This window comes from Propithecus coquereli, unplaced genomic scaffold, assembly GCF_000956105.1.
Source record: "Propithecus coquereli isolate 6110/MARCELLA unplaced genomic scaffold, Pcoq_1.0 Scaffold208, whole genome shotgun sequence".
Lineage (NCBI taxonomy): Eukaryota > Metazoa > Chordata > Mammalia > Primates > Indriidae > Propithecus > Propithecus coquereli.
Genome location: NW_012145856.1, coordinates 2,754,747 through 2,772,323, shown reverse-complemented (window position 1 = coordinate 2,772,323; position 17,577 = coordinate 2,754,747). Strand labels below are relative to the sequence as shown.

General features: G+C 35.8%; 1 protein-coding gene across 1 annotated transcript in view; it reads left to right on the top strand.

The window, feature by feature from the left end:
• DNAH6 (dynein, axonemal, heavy chain 6) overlaps nt 1–17,577 on the top strand; it is a 318,529-nt gene that overhangs the window by 166,719 nt on the left and 134,233 nt on the right. The window contains exons 33-38 of the mRNA XM_012644194.1: nt 6,081–6,636; nt 7,463–7,585; nt 11,159–11,341; nt 11,911–12,054; nt 16,276–16,497; nt 17,334–17,481. Of these exons, the coding sequence (XP_012499648.1) occupies nt 6,081–6,636; nt 7,463–7,585; nt 11,159–11,341; nt 11,911–12,054; nt 16,276–16,497; nt 17,334–17,481 (1,376 nt within the window). The remainder of the gene's footprint in view (nt 1–6,080; nt 6,637–7,462; nt 7,586–11,158; nt 11,342–11,910; nt 12,055–16,275; nt 16,498–17,333; nt 17,482–17,577) is intronic.

The following is a 17,577-nucleotide window of genomic DNA, read 5'->3' as shown; positions in this document are numbered from 1 at the left end:
TGTCATTTTTCCAACACCATGCGCTCACTTTGTGTCCCTGTGTCACATTTTACTAATTCTCACAATATTTCAAACTTTTTTCTTATTATTATATCTGTTATGGTGATCTGTGGTCAATGATCTTTGATGTTGCAGTTGTAATTCCTTTGGGGCTCCACAAACCACACTCATATAACACAGAAAACTTAATTAATAAATGTTGCATGTGTTCTGACTGCTCCACCAATTGGCCATTCTCCCATCTCTCTCCCTCTCCTCAGGCCTCCCTATTCCCTGAGAAACACCAATATTGAAAAAAGGCCAATTAATAACCCTACAATGGCCTCTAAGTGTTCGAGTGAAAGGAAGAGTCACACATCTCTTATTTTAAACCAAAACCTAGAAATGATTAAACTTACTGAGGAAGGCATGTGGAAAGCTGAGATATGCTGAAAGCCAGGCCTCTTATGCCAAACAGCCAAATCGTTAATGAAAAGGAAAAGTTCATGAAGGGAACTAAAAGTGCTACTCCAGTGAATACATGAATGATAAGAAAGCAAAACAGCCTTATTGCTGATATGGAGAAAGTTTTAGTGGTCTGGATAAAACATGAAATCAGCCACAACGAAAGCCTAATCCAGAAAAGACCATAACTCTCTTTAATTCTATGAAGGCTGGGAGAGGTGAGGAAGCTACAGAAGAAAGTTAGAAACTAGCAGAGGTTGGTACACGAAGCTGAAGAAAAGAAGCCACCTCCATAAGGTACAAAGTGAAGTAGCAAGTGCTGATGTAGAAACTGCAGCAAGTTATCCGGAAGATCTAGCAAGATGAAGATTGATGAAGGTGACTACACTTACCAACAGATTTTCAATGTTCATGAAACGGACTTATATTGGGAGAAGATGCCATCTAGGACTTTCATAGCTACAGAGGAGGAGTCAATGCCTGGCTTTAAAGTTTCAAAGCACAGGCTGGCTCTTGTTAAGGGCTAAGGCAGCTGGTGACTTTAAGTTAAAGCCAATGCTCATTTACCATTCCAAAAATCCCAGAGCCCTTAAGAATTATGCTAAAGGTGCTCTGCCTGCGCTCTATAAAATGCTCTATAAAAGAACAACATGTGCTAGATGATAGCGCATCTGTTTATAGCATTGTTATAGCAATATTAAATATTTTAAGCCCACCATTGAAACCTACTGCTCAGAAAAAAAAAAATGCTTTCAAAATATTACTGCTCATTAACGATGCACCTAGTCACCCAAGAGCTCTGATGGAGGTGTACAAGAAGATTAATATTGTTTTCATGCCTGTTAACACAACATCCATGGATCAAGGAGTAATTTTGACTTTCAAGTCTTATTATTTAAGAAATACATTGTGTAAGGCTATAGCTGCCGTAGATAAAGATTCCTCTGATGGATCTGAGCAAAATGAATCAAAAGCCTTCCAGAAAGTATTCATCATTCTAATTGCCATTAAGAACATCCATAATTCATGGGAAGAGGTCAAAATATCAACATTAGCAGGAGTTTGGAAGAAGTTGACTCCAACCTTCATGGATGACTTTGAAGGGTCCTAGACTTCAGTGGAGGAAGTAACTGCAGATGTGGTGGAAATAGCAAGAGAAATAGAAGAGGAGCCTGAAGATGTGACTGAATTGCTGCAATCCCATGATAAAACTTGAATAGATGAGGAGTTGCTTCTCATGGATGAACAAATGAAGTGGTTTCTTGAGATGGAATCTACCCCTGGTGAAGATGCTGTGAACATTGTAGACATGACAACAAAAAATTTAGAATATTATATAAAATTAATTAATGGCAGGTTTTGAGAGGATTGACTTCGATTCTGAAAGAAGTTCTACTGTGGGTAAAATGTTTTCAAACAGCATTGCATGCTACAGAGAAATCTTTTGTGAAAGGAAAAGTCAACTGATGCAATAAACTTCACCTTTGTCTTGTTTTAAGAAACTGCCACAGCCACTCCAACCTTCAGCAACCACCACCCTGATCAGTCAGCAGCCATCGATACAGAGGCAAAACCCTCCACCAGCAAAAAGATCACAACTTGCTGAAGGCTCAGATGATCTTCAGCATATTTTAGCAAAGTATTTTTTAATTATAGTACATTATATGCATTTTAAGTATGTACATTTTTAGACAAAATACTACTACACACTTAAATGATACCATATACATAAAGGTAACTTTCATATGCACTGGGAAATTGAAAAATTCATAAGGCTCACTTTATTGCAATGTTCGCTTTGTTGCAGTATTCTGGAACCAAACCCGCTATATCTCTGAGGCATGATGGTACATGGATACATGATTAAATTTCTCAGTGAATGGTAATACCGTGTTCATAATAGGAGCACATATTATTCTTTGTCATGTTCTTTCTTCCTTTCTGATGCCCCACGTGTCCTTTAATCATCTTCTTTCTTTTAGAGAACGTCCTTTTAGCCATTCTTCACTGTAGATCGGCTGACAACAACTTTTCTGAGTTTTCCTTTATCTGAGAATGTCTTGATTTCCCTTCATTTCCAAGAAATATTTTCACTGGGTATAGGATTCTGAGATGACGGTTCCCTCAGCACTTGAACACCATCGCACCACTTCTACCAGCCTCTACGGTCCCTCTTGAGAACTCTGCTGTCATTTTATGCGTTTTTTTTCCCTATAGGGGAAGTGTCGATTTTTTTCTAGCTACTTTTAAGATTTTTTCTTTGTCTCCAGTTTTTAGCAGTTTGACTGTGTTGTATCTTCACATAGATTTCTTTGAATTTATCCTGCTTCGGATATTCTCATCTTCTTAAATCTGTAGCTCCATGCCTTTTGGCAAATTTGTGAAGTTTTCAGCCATTATTTCCTTGAGTACTTTTTCAGCCCTTTCATCTTTTCTCACCATCTGAGACTCCAATGGCACAAATATTAGATCTTTTGTTATAGTTCCACAGATCCCTGGGGGTCTGCTCATTTCTTTTTTCAGACAAATTTCTCTTTCTTGTTCAAACTGAGGAAATTGTATTTTTCTGTTTTCCGGTTTACCAGTTCTTTTCTCTATCCCTTCCATTCTACTGCTGAGTCCATCTGTTGATTTTGTTGTTGTTGTTGTTGTTATTGCTATTGTATTTTTCAATTCTAAAATTTTCATTTGGTGCTTTATGTATTCTTTTTTTTTTTTCTTTTTTCTTTTTTGGCTAAGACTTTCTTTTTTTTCTTTTGTTTCTAGTGTGTTTGTAATGGCTCTTTGTAATGGCTGTTCTAAAACATTTTTCAGATAATTTTAACATGTTTTCTCAGTGTTGGCATCCATTGATTGTCTTTTCATTCAGTTTGAGATCATCCTGGTTTTTGATATGATGAATGATTTTTTATTGAAACCTTATTTTGAATTTTATGTTATAAGATTCTGGATCTCATTTAAACTTGTTTTAGCTGGCTTCTTCTGATGCCACACGAACAGGAGAAGTTAGGAATGCAACATTTTTACTGTCAGGTGGGGATAGAATTCCAGGTTCCCTAATTGCCCTCCATTGACACTTGATGGGGGCAGAGAGGGACACCTCATTACTGCTGCGTAGGAGTGGGAGCTCCAGATCCCAACTAGTCCTCCACTGATAGCATCCTGGATAGGAGGCTGAGAACAGCTCATTACTGCTCCCCCTGTGACCTCCACTGATACCACAGGGGAAGGCAGCCTTATGACCACTGGGCAATGATAAAAGTCCTGGCTCTCTACTCGGCCTCCTCTGACAGCACCCCATCAGAGAGAGGGAGGGGTCTCTCATTACTCCTGAGTGGGGGTTGGAAGTCCAGGCTTCCCATATGGTCTCCACTAACACCATAGGGGCATCATTACCCCCCAGTGACAATGAAAGTCCTGGATCTCTACTTGGCCTTCTCTGACACCATGAGGAAATGAGGAGAGGCAGTTGGGGAGACTCATTACAACCCGGCTAGGGTGGAAGTCTAGGCTCTCCACTTTGCCTCTGCTGGTCTGGGTGGGAGTAAAGACCACAGTTTTTTTCTATGATGTTTTGTTGGAGTGGAGAAGTTATTGCCTAAAAGTTTCCTGTCTTGCTAGACTGCCCCTTTCCAGTTCCTTTGGCTAGAGAGAGTAAGTTTTTGATGGGGCTTTTCCTTTCTTTTCTTTTCTTTTATTTCTGTGCCCATTAGAATTTCAGGATTTCCAGGATGTAAAAGGCAAAAAGAAACCAGGGACTTGCCACCATGTCACTGCTTGGGTCTTAGGGTACCTAACTAGCCTGCCTTCTCTCCACCAAATATAAGAATCTTTTTATATTCGTTTTACACATAATATATGGGGGCTTTAGTTGCACTTAATGGGAGGAATAGGGAAAGGTAAGTCTACTCCATCTTCCTGGAAAGACAAGTTGGTTGATACTTTTTTATATTGTCTTTAATACATTTCTTTTTTACAGCTGTTACTTTTTAACACATTAACTGCCATGTGAGTTGCATTTAACTGATGCTAGTTTTGAGCCCAGGGCCTCATGAAGCATATGTAACTCACAGGTCTCTTCACCTTGGGAGGTGCAAGAACTATTCTTCAAGTTGCATGTAACTCACGTGCAGAAAACAATAAAAAATAACAAATTTTTCATTTAATTAGAAAGAATCATTTTGTTTTCGAAGTTTTATTCTGTTTTCATAATAAAACACCATGGCCCCACGGGAAAAAAATTTTTTTCTAGTGTGGCAGTCAATGTGTGAAATTAGTAATATATCATGAGCATCTTTTTTCATGCTAGTATATATGCATGAATCTAACTTTTTTACTGCTGCTAGATTGCTGCAGTTGATACTTAGAGACATAGTAAACCTATAGAACTACTTTGATGTGAAAGGTCCTATATATGAACATACAGTTTTCTCCCAGTTATTTTCTATTCCAATGATGGACATTTCTATACATATGTCTTTGCACACTTATGATATTTCTACGAGGAAGATTCCTGGAAGCAAGTTTCCTGGGTCATAGTATTTGCACATGTTTGATTTAAATAGTCTATCAAGTTGTCCTCCAAAGATGTTTTATCCTTTTACATTTATATAAATGGTTTTATAAGGGTGCCTATTTCCCCTTAAATGTTTTAAAGAGAGACCAAATGTAGTAGCTTATTTTAATTTGCATTTATTTAATGATTAGTGTCCTTGAGCATCATTTCCTGTGCTCTTAACCATGCATATTTATTCTTCTTAGAGTACGTTCCTATTGTATTCTTTTACTTATTGATTTATAGGAACTCATAACCTTTATCTGATATAAACATTGGAAGTATTTCTCTAAGTCTCTCATTCATCCTTTAAGTTTACGCATAAACCCTTTTATTTCACAGAAGATTGGGTTTTGCCTGTTTGTTTTTATTTTTTCACCCATCAACATTTTTTTTTACAGTTGTAGATTTCCTGTCTTTCTTAGAAAGACCTCCTTACCACAATGTTGCAAAATTCATCTCTTATACTTTCATCTAATGCTTTTGCCATTTTATGCAAGGTCTTTACTGTATCTCAAATGTATTTGTGCGTATAATGCAAGGTAAGGATTTAGCGTCTTTTTTCCCATGGAAACATCCCGTATTAACTGTTTCCTACAAAAACAGTCAACTTTTCCCTTACTTCCCTTTTTGCCTCCTACTAATTTCTATTTATATTTCCATCTTGTTTTTCTGAATATCCACATACAGGTAATAAGTATATGTAAGTGCTTTTAGGAAAAGTTGAGATATAAATATAATTTTTAAAATAAATATAAATTCATCACCTTCTATATACTTGGTACTATGCCATGTACTGTGGGCAATACAGAAACATAAGAGATATTTCTTACTCCCAAGAAGTTTCTAATATGCTTAAGAACATTGGTCTACTGTGCAGGAAACAAAATCACACAAAGTATCAGAGAAATGATACATTCACGTATAGCACATAGGACAGACTAATGCTGTACATGTTCAGAAGAAAATGAGATCAATGAGAAAAAATACGACTCATAATACCTAATCAGTTAATTGTAACTAATATGGTAAAATATCAATGACCAATGGTTACTAATTGATTTTATTTTTGTTTCATCAGTGGAATCATATCTGACCTTTTTCCTGGAGTCCAAATTCCAGAACATGATTATGGCATTTTGCAGTCAACAATTGTGGATGTTATGAATGGACAAAATCTTCAGCCTGAGATATGTATGGTTAGAAAAGTGATACAGTTCTATGAGACTATGCTAGTAAGGCATGGTGTTATGTTAGTCGGGCCAACAGGAGGTGGCAAGACCACAGTTTACCGAATACTAGCAGAAACTTTAGGGAATTTACAAAAACTTGGTATAGACAATCCCTTTTACCAAGCAGTTAAAACGTATGTTCTCAATCCTAAATCAATTACAATGGGTGAGTTATATGGTGAAGTTAATAACATAACCTTGGAATGGAAAGATGGTTTGATGGCACTAAGTGTCCGAGCAGCTGTGAATGATACTTCAGAAGACCATAAATGGATCATCAGTGATGGGCCAGTGGATGCTCTTTGGATTGAGAATATGAATACAGTGTTGGATGATAACAAAATGCTTTGCCTGGCTAACAGTGAGAGGATTAAACTCACACATCAAATTCACATGCTTTTTGAGGTAAGTATATCCCTCACTGTGGAGTGAAATAATTTTTCAGATTGCCATACCATCATTAAATTTTTTTCTCGTGCTGATGTATCATTTACTATCTGTAATGCCTACCATGGTGTTTTGTCTACTTACTAAATATTTATTAAATTATCCTTTTGTAATAGATTATTAATCCTTACAATCAAAGTCTCTCAAATGTTCTTGTCTCTATAAACAGGAAATGCAATAAATTCTGGCTTCCCCAGTACTTGCTTTCCCTTAGAGAGAGGTGTGTGTGTGTGTGTGTGTGTGTGTGTGTGTGTGTGTGACTACATAATTTGAAATGCTTTCTAAGTAAAAAACAAAAGTTATATTTAATACGAATAAATTATCCCATTGTGGTGTGAATATTTGATGAGGGGTCAGAAAAGGAATGTGGACCAAATACAGCTATAAAGCATTATGGGGGATACCACTCCTGTTCCATTCATTAGTCAAATACTGATTGAATTTCTATGATATGCTAAGTAGTAGGCTGGGGATTCAGATACAACAAAGAAAAGGAAAGAAGAAAAAAGCAAAGAGAAGAAAAGAAAAAAAAATCACATTTCTGTCCATAGGATTTGACAGAATCCTTCTGTACTCATTGGCATTTTTTTTCACTTTATGCATCACTTAACTTTCCTTCTCCATTTCTAATTACTTACTGCTCTCCCCCTCTCTTCTACATAAAGCCATTCAGTATTAACTTAAACTTGAAAAGTATGAATCATTTTAAAAGTGTGAATAGTGAAGTTGGAGGAATAAGGAAGTATCATATTACTGTTTCCTGTTCAACTTTCTGCAACTTTAGGTGCAAGATCTGAAGGTGGCCTCCCCTGCTACAGTCAGTCGATGTGGAATGGTGTTTGTGGATCCTGAAGAACTGAAATGGATGCCCTATGTTAAAACTTGGATGAATGGAATTTCTAAAAAAGTAAGTGCAACCAGATATTCCTTGATATCTCCATCTGTCAGGCTCACGTTGCCCTCAAATGCACAAATAGCAATAGGATAAGGCCTCCTTGTGCTTATGTGGGAATTCCATCATTTTACCTAGTCCTCCTCCCTAAAAATTCTTGGAGCCCTCTGGGAATGTTTATATGCTCCCTAAATCTGTTCTCATTATGTGTTACCTCTCCTGATAGCCTGTCTGCTCACTTTTCCTCCTGCCTGCTGTGTCTGGCTTCTCCCCAGACTGGCTCCTCTCAAATATAGACACTTCCTTGAATCCCTAAAAACACAGCTAGAACAGCCCAAGGCACTGAAGAAGACTTTACAGAAGGCTTAGGAGTAATGAGAGGGAATCGCAATGAAGAAAAACAATTTAAATCCAGACACTAACTGCCTTGTTTTTAGATTTCAGGAGCCCCTAACACTTCTGAGAGTGAAAGAGAAAAGAAAATCAGTAATTGTAGGTTCAAGACGCAAGACACATTCTAACCTTAGAGGTACAATTCCACCCAAAGTGAAGGAAAGCTTATACATTATTATTCAGAACAACTCCATTTCATACTATTCTCTGTACCCCTTCCATTCTAAAATAGGACGTTTCTCTTTACGTTAGCCTAACAAGTCGTCCTTCAAGATGTTCCCCGCCCCCATCCCATCCTCCACTCCAAGGAAGCCATCTTCTTCTCTGCCTCTCCCTTTCCAAAAATGAATCAGAAAACTATTGTTTTCCTCATTTTTAGGCATAAACATTTTATGAATATTGTAGTCTAGTCTCAGAGTACCTTAGTAAAGACTGTAATTCTCAGAATTGAGAATTTATAATGGGCTACCTTAATATTTTAAACCTTCTTGAAGTTGCTTCTTTTCTAAATTAACAGATTTTATTATACTTAGAACAGTTTTAGGTTTGCAGAAAAAGTAAACAGAAATGAGAGTACCCATGTATTCCCTCTCCCCCAAACACAGTTTCTCCTATTATTAATTGCATAGATGTGGTACATTTGTTAAAATTGGTGAACTAATATCAATACATTAAAGTCCATAGTTTACATTAGAGTTCCCTCTTTGTGTTATACAATGTATGGGTTTTGAAAATGCATAATGTCATGTTTCCACTATTATAGTATCATGCAGAATAGTTTCACTGCTCTAAAAATCCTCTAAGCTCCACCTATTCATCCCTTCGCCCCTCCCCTTACCCTTGGCAACCATTGATCTCTTTACTGTCCCTGTTGTTTTGCCTTTTCCAGAATGTCATACGGTTGGAATCATAAAGTAAATAGCCTTTTCAGACTAGCTTTTTTTCACTTAACAATATGCATTTAAGGTACCTTCAGTCTTTCTGAGGCTTGAAAAATGAGAGTTCATTTCTTTCTAGCATTGAATAATATTCCACTGTATGGATGTACCACAGTTCATGTATCCATTCGCCTACTGAAAGACATCTTGGTTGCTTCTAAGTTTTGGCAATTATGAATAAAGTTGCTATTATAAGCATTAGTGTGCAGGTTTGTATGTAGACATAGTTTTCAACTTATTTGGGTAAATACCTAGGAGATTGGTTGCTGGATCACATAGTATATGTTTAGCTTTGTAAGAACCTGTCAGATTGTCTTCCAATGTGGCTATACCATTTTGTATTCCCACCAACAATTAAGGAGAGTTCTATTTCCTGTTGCTCACATCCCTTCCAGCATTTGCCATTGTCAGTGGTTTGAATTTTATCCGTTTTAATAGACATATAGTAGTATCTTGTTTTAATTTGCAATTCCCTAATAATACATGGTTTGGGCATCTTTTCATATGCTGGTTTGCCATCTGTATATCTTCTTTGGTGGGGTGTCTGTTAAGGAAGGTCTTAGGCCTGTTTTTTAAATGGGTTGTTTGTTTTCTTATTGTTAAGTTTTAAGAGTTCTTTGTATATTTTGGATACAAGTCCTTTATCAGATTATGCCTTTTGCAAATATCTTCTCCCAGTCTATGACTTGCCATTTTATTCTCTTAACAATACTCTGATTTCTCTTTAGATTATACAAATATTTTACCTTTTATTCTCTTAACAATGTCTTTCACAGGGAAGAAGTTAGTAATTGTAATTCAATTCAGCTTATCAATTCTTTCCTTCATAGATAGTGCCTTCAGTGTCATATCTAAAAAGTCGCTGCCAAGCCTAAAGTCTTCTAGATGTTCTCATATGTTATCTTCTAAATGTTTTACATTTTGTGTTTTAAATTTAGGTCTATGACCCATTTTGAGTTAATTTTTGTGACGGGTATAAGGTCAGTGTCTAGATTAATTTTTTTTTTTTTTGCATGTGGATATCCAGTTTTTCCAGCACCATTTGTTGAAAAGACCATCTTTTCTCCATTGGACTGACTAAAATCAGTCGACTATATTTATGTAGGTCTGTTTCTGAGCTCTCTATTCTGTTCTATTGATCTATTTGTCTGTTCTTTCATCAATATCACACTGTCTTGATTACTGTAGCTTTGTAGTAAGTCTTGAAGTTGGATAATGTCAGTCCTCCTACTTTGTTCTTTTTCTTCAATGTAGTGTTGGCTAGTCTGGGTCCTTTACCTTTCCCTATAAACTTTAGAATCAATTTATCCATTAATCCACAAAGTAGCTTGCTGGGATTTTGATTGAGATTGTGTTGAATTTGTAGATGAAACTAAAGGAACTGACATCTTAACAATATTTAGTCTTCTTGGCCATGAACATGGTGTATTTCTCTATTTATTTAGGTCTTCTTTGGTTTCTTTCATCAGAGTATTGTCGTTTTCTTTATATAAATCTAATATATATTTGTTAGAATTATAATTATTTTATTTTTGGTGCTAATGTAAATTATGTTGTATTTTTAATTTTAAATTCCAATTGCTAATTGCTAGTATATAAAAAAGCAATTTATTTCTATATATTTACCTTGTATCCTGCAAACTTGGTATAACCACTTATTAGTTCCAGTTTTGTTTTGTTTTGTTCTGTTTTGTTTTCTTTTGTCAATTTGGGGGTATTTTCTACATGTTATTTGTGAACAAGACAGTTTTACTTCTTCCTTCCTGATCTATATACCTTTTATTTCTTCTCATTGTCCTATCGCGTTAGCTAGGACTTCCAGTATGAAGTTGAACAGGAGTGGTGAGAGGGGCTGAATTCATATTTACATCTTTGGAAATTATCTCTTCTGCCTTATGTAGATATAAAAATGTCTTCTGTGTTTCTTCTTTTTTGTTGCTCATAATTGTAAAAGATCATCAATATAGAAGAGTGCATGACATATTTATTGGCAGTTTAAGAAATAATTATTAAAATAACACCTCTGTACTCATTACAAAACCAAGAAGTAGAACATTAACAATTACCTATAGTCTCCCCCAAGTGTCCCTTCCCAGTCATGGAAAGTTTCCTTAAAATTTAATTTGTTGAATATTTTGTGATGCATATACTTTTTGGTATATATTGAGATATACAGATTTTAACCAACCTGTTTCTAAACTTAATTAAATATTTCATCTGATCCTGATAAAATATTATTTGTTTGTTTCATTTTCAGCTCACTGAGGAAACCCAAGAATATATATTGAATCTTTTCCAACGTTATATTGATGAAGGTTTAAATTTTATCAATAAAAAGTGTGGCCAAGCAATTCCACAAGTGGACATCAGCAAAGTTACTACACTTTGTTGCTTGTTAGAGTCCTTGATACTTGGGAAAGAGGGAGTTAACTTGACAGTGGTATGGAGGGTTTCGTTATTGCTATGAGCTTGAAAAATGAGATTATTATATAGATTTTTTGAGACTAAGCAATCCCAAATTTTCTAAAATATGATCATTTTATATTCAAGTTAATTCTTCAGGGGACTAATGACTATGATTAGATTAGATTCTAACTCCAGAATCTCAGAGTTAGAAGGAATTGTTAGAGAGACTATAGTTTATTCCTCTACTCAATTTTGAATTTCCCTGTAGTCTACAACATATTCCCAGTACAACATATTCTCAGTCTGCTTAAAGACCTTCATACAGGCTTAAACAAAGTTATAGTAATCAGTTGAAAGACAGCCTTGGGCTTTTTTTTTCTTCAATATGCCTTGCCATTCATTTTCTCTTTAGTGTTCCATTATGTAAAACTATAAGAAAACACCACTCTGTGAAACACTGAATGAAGTGTAGGAAATACGCACTGTGCCCATTTAAAAATGTGTGCATCTAAATGAAAGAAAAATGTTTTTAGATTTTGCAATTTAGGATTCTTCTTATGTTTACATATAAAATATTAAATCTGTTTCTCTTTATTCTTTCAGGAGCAATCAAAACTGAACACTGTACTATGTCAGACTTTTGTATTCTGTTACTTATGGTCTTTGGGTGGAAATTTAACTGAAAACTACTGGGATTCTTTTGATACATTTGTTAGAACACAATTTGATGATAATCCTGATGCCAGGGTAAGAACCAAATAATAACTTCATAAAGAAAAATAGTGTCCTTAATAGGGAAACCTTACAGAAAGCACCTTTACTACATGATCAATTCACCTCATTAATATCAAGACAACCCTGTGCCTGCCTCCTGATGCAGGGCACTGTGAAGGATGGAACCTTCTTTCTATGTTATTTCTTTTGAAAATGCATAACCTGAATCTAATCATGAGGATATACCTTGATACCCAAACTGAGGAGTATTTTATAAAATAAACTGGACTATATTCTATAATCTCAGAGTTAGAAGGAATGTTAAAGAGCCTATAGTTTATTACATTCTCTAAATATGTCTATGTCATGAAACACAAAGAAAGTTGAGGAACTTTTCTGGATGAAAAGAGACTGAAGAGAGACAATTAAATGCAATTCATGATCCTGTAATGGATCCTAGACTTGGAAAAATATAGCTATAAATTACTTTATTGGAAAAATTTGCAATATTTGAATATAGAATGTAAACTACATAGTAATATGTCAGTGTTCAATTTCCTGATTTTGATTGTTATATAACTGTAGTTATATAAGAAAATATTCTTGTTCTTGGAACATACACACTCAACTATTTAGGGTAAAGTGGAATCTTATGTACAACTGACTCTCACAGAGTGAGAGAAAGGTAATAATAAAGCAAATAGGGATCAGGCATGGTGGCTCATGCCTGTAATCCCAGCATTTTGGGAAGCCACTGTGGGAGAATTGCTGAAGCCAGGAGTTTTAGACCAGCCTGGGCAACATAGTGAGACCTTGTCTCTACAAAACATGTAAAACAATTAGCTGGGCATGGTGGTGCACACCTGTAGTACTAGCTACTCAGAAGGCTGAGGCAAGTGGATCACCTGAGCCCGCGAGTTTGAGGTTACTTTGAGCTATATGATCACACCACTGCACTCCAGCCTCAATAACAGAGCAAGATCCTGTCTCTAAAAAGGAAAAAAAAAGCAAGTAGGGCAAAATGTGGACAGTTAACCTAGATAAAAGATATATGAGAGTTATTTGTACTAGTCTTTTAATTTTTCTATAAGTGTTCAAAAATATACCAAAATTAAAAGTTACCGAAAGAGAGATAAGGATTCCCTAAAATTCTGAGACCAATGGATTAAGATCTAGCAGATGTGAAACCCTGCTGGATCCTCAAAATGATTGCATCAAACTGAGGACAGCTGGGAGTTTAAGACAGACACACATACCCCACTAGCTCAAGGGGAGTAATCTGGGACCATCAAAGGGCAGCAGGAGATGGCCAAAAGCAAGTATTTAGCATTCAATTCAACAAATATTTATTGAAAGCCTATCCCATGGGAGGCACCATTCTGGACATTGGGGCTAAAGCAAGTAACCAAAGTCCCTAGCTTCATAAAGCTTACATTGCAATGAGGGCAGTCAAGAATAGGCAAACACATATGCATATATCAGGTGGTTGTAAGTGCTATGGAGAAAAATAAGGCAGAGTAAAGATGATAGGGAGTGCCTGGGGGCAGTGAGGAACTATTAATATTTTATGTATGGTAGTCAGGAAAGCTTTGCTAATAAAGTTATATTTTTACAGGGTCTTGAAGAAAGTCAAAGAGCTAGTGACTATTTAGGGCAAAGCATTCCAGTCAAAAGGAAAAGAAAGTACAAAGGCTGTTACTCAATAAGATACTGGGCAATTTTGAGAAACAGCAAGGAGGCTAGTAAGGTCAGAGTAGAATGACCAAGTGGGAGTGTGGTAAGAGATGAGGTTAGAGAGGCAGCAGGGAACAGAATATGTAGGGCCTTATATGCCCTTATAAAGACTTTAGCTCTTCTCCTTGGGTAATAAGTAGCCACTGATATATTGTGACCAGAGCATATTTATTAATAGCAGGACAGTGTAAGCCCCTGTCCTGGCAATCATTATGCCATCCGGGCAGCAGGAAAGAGTCCAGATGCAAAGTTGGTTTCCTCTTTCTGTCTGCAAGTCCCAATGAATGAGCTATTCAATTTGTATTCTTTGTCCAGTTAATGGCCTTACAGCCCTGCAGTACTACTCAGAACTTAGGAAGCATTATAGATGCTTCCTTCTGTACTCACCTCCCTATAGCCAATGAAACACTAAGTTCAATAAATTTTATCTCCTAAACATTTTTTAAAATATGTCCTCTTCTCTTCAACCTCACTGCCTCTGGATAACTGGGGTTCTTATCATTTCTTTTCTGTGCTATTAAAATAGACTATTTATTATTCCCTTGTCTTTGTTCTAGTCCTATCTAACTCACTCTCTCTACTAGTCTTTTTAAAATTACAGGTCGCAATCTATTAGTTGGTCACAAAATTGAGTGAAAGGGTCACAACTCAGTTTATAAAAAGGAAATAGCCACTATCACAACTTTTAGTCAACACTATATTGGAGATCCTAGACAGTGCAGTAAGTCAAGAAAAAGAAATAAAACATATAACTTTAAAAGGAAGAAGTGAAACTATTAATATTTGTAGGAAATATGATTTAATATGTAGAAAATCCTAAAAAAATATACAAACAAATGATTAGAATTAATGAATAAAATAGCAACACCATTAGATACAAGATCTACAAAAAGTTAACAAATGAAATTTGAAAACAATACTATTTACAATAGCAACAAAATATCAACTACTTAGGAATAAATCTAATGAAAGATATAAAGACCTCTGCACTGAAAACTATAAAATATTGCTGAAATAAATTTTTAAAGATCTAGATAAATGGAGAGATACACTATGTACATAGATTATAATACTCAATATTATTAAGATGTCAGTCCTCCCCACTATATTCTAAAGATTAAAGGCAATTCCAATCCCAAACCCCAGCAGACTTTTTATGTAAACTGACAATCACATTCAAAAATTTATATAAAAATATAAAAGACCTATAATAATCAAGATAATCTTAAAGAAGGAAAACAAATGTGAAGGACTCAAACTACATGACTTTAAGAATTCAAGATAATAAGGCAAAAATAATTAAGAGAGGGTGGGATTTGCAAAAGATAGACAAATAGGACAGAAAAGCAGACTAGTGATTACCTCAGAGGAAGATGCAGATGTGGCTGGTATTGATGAGGAAGTGGAAAAAGAAGCCTTCTGAGGTGCTGGACGTGTTCTGTATCCTGACCCAGGGATGGTTACCTATATAAAAACTCTTTGAACTAGACTCTTAAAATCTGACAAAAGATGTTATGTTATACCTTAAGAGTTTTTAAAAATAGAATAAAATAAAAACAGTGAATTGCATATAGTAGTGATAAATGTTATACTTGTTTGTAGATATACATATATATGTACATACTGGGTCACCATGTAAAATGAATTTCTTACTAAGAGTCACTATCAAATGAGCTTGAAACACCACTGTGCTATATAGCTGCCAGAATGAGCCTTCTGAAATTCAGTCTGATCATGTCACTCACCTACTTAGAATCCCTTGCTGAACCCTTACTCTAAGCTCTTTACTTTAATAAGTGAAGCTTTTCATAACCTGGCCTTTGTCTATATTCCCAGCCTGGTCTCTCATCATATGCAGGGTGCACATGGTTCCCAGCAAGCACAGCACTTTCCATGGCTTCAGCTTTCCAATCCTGTCTTTTTGGCCTGGGCTTTGACCCCTTAGTCCCCATCCCTATCCCATTCCTTTTTTGCCCATCTGACTCCAGCTTGTTCTTCAAGTCTGAGCTATAGCATCACCACCCCTGGAAGCCTGGACTCTCCAGCCAACCACCAAAACTCCCCTACAAGTAGAAATGAGCCATCCTTCCCATGTGACTGTAACAAACTCCCTTAGAGCACTTATTTCCCCATAGGTATTAGCTGAAATGCTTATGTCCCCCACTTGGATTACCAGGTCATTAAAGACAGAGGCTGGGTCCCATTCAGCACTTGTCCAAGCACCAAGCACAGTATTTGGCATGACGTGAGTCTTTGCATGTTGAATTAAAAGTGCTTTACATTTCTGATATGAGGTTTTAATATGATCAATATATCATATTTTCTTCATGCATTGTATTGCATGATTGTGTTTAAATAATTAGTCTCAGATACCTAGACAACTACTTTTCTGCAAAGAAAAAAGAAATCCAAATATATTTGTGTTCTTTGACTGCCTTTGTTTCTGTGTGAATATATCTATTGCCATGTGTCAATCTTGCCTATTGCTTATTGGAAGTGGTATTTAATTTTATACTTTAGCTTCCCAGTTCTGGTGATCTGTGGAGCATTCACATGGACTTTGACACAAAACGGCTGGATCCCTGGGAACGAATCATACCTACCTTCAAGTACAGCCAAGATGTTCCATTTTTTGAAATGCTTGTCCCCACAACTGACACAGTGCGCTATGGGTATCTAATGGAAAAACTACTAGCAGTCAAGCATTCGGTGTTGTTTACTGGAATAACTGGAGTTGGCAAGGTAGGAAACCTATATCACACATGAAGTTCTGTTCCCAAATGAGGGCATGGTGGACTTAGAACTGTCAGCACCAGAATAATACATTATTTCTCAGAGGAATTTTTTTTAATTTTTATCAGTTTCTCAGGCAGAATGTAGCTATGATCAATCTATATTGTCCCTGGAAATTACTCCAAAGTTTGCCAGTTTCTGAATAAATGCTTAAGATTGATACTATATAAACCAGAGGATCCTGTAGACCAATGTTTGTGTTTAGAGGCTTTTATGTTGTATCCCTTGGTATTTCTGGGACTTCCGCTGCACTGGTTGGATGGGAATTGGACAGAGAGGTTTTCGTCCACAAAAGATTGTTCATAAAAATCAGCCTGTCCACTCCTGCCTATTTTCTTGTACCTGACACAGAAATGGTATCAGTTAAATGTTTTGAGAAAAAGTAGAATAAAGGAGGAAATACCAATTGTTTGGGCCTCTTGGTTTTGGAGGAGTCCACATAACAGGGATTCACTGTTTTCCCTATAAATTATTTCTAAAAGAAATTTAGATCTTTCTGTGACTCTTGCTATCAAATTGGCTTGGAGAGTACATAAGATGGACTTGGATATGAAACTAAAATAAAACTTTTTGCTGATATAGAGATGATTAGAATATTTCTTTGGTTCTGATAAATGTAACAAAATGAAATCTCCAGTAAGAAAAAAAGTAGACATTTCAATCTGGCTTTAACCTTTCTCTTTTTATCCTATTTGTTATACACTGTACTGAATTATTACTGATATAGACAATTGAAGGAGATTATATTGAATGTGAAATCAATTAACTTATTTTTTAATTTAAAGTCTGTGATTGCAAAGGGATTGCTAAATAAAATTCAAGAATCAGCTGGTTATGTCCCTGTTTATCTAAATTTTTCTGCTCAAACTTCATCTGCAAGAACACAAGAGATCATTGAATCAAAACTGGAGAGAAAAAGAAAAAACATTCTAGGTAAGAATCATCACTTTAGTTTGTCCCATAAAAATTATTCATTAAACCGACAAATCACATCAACAGTGGATATAATAAAAGACAACTAGATATTTT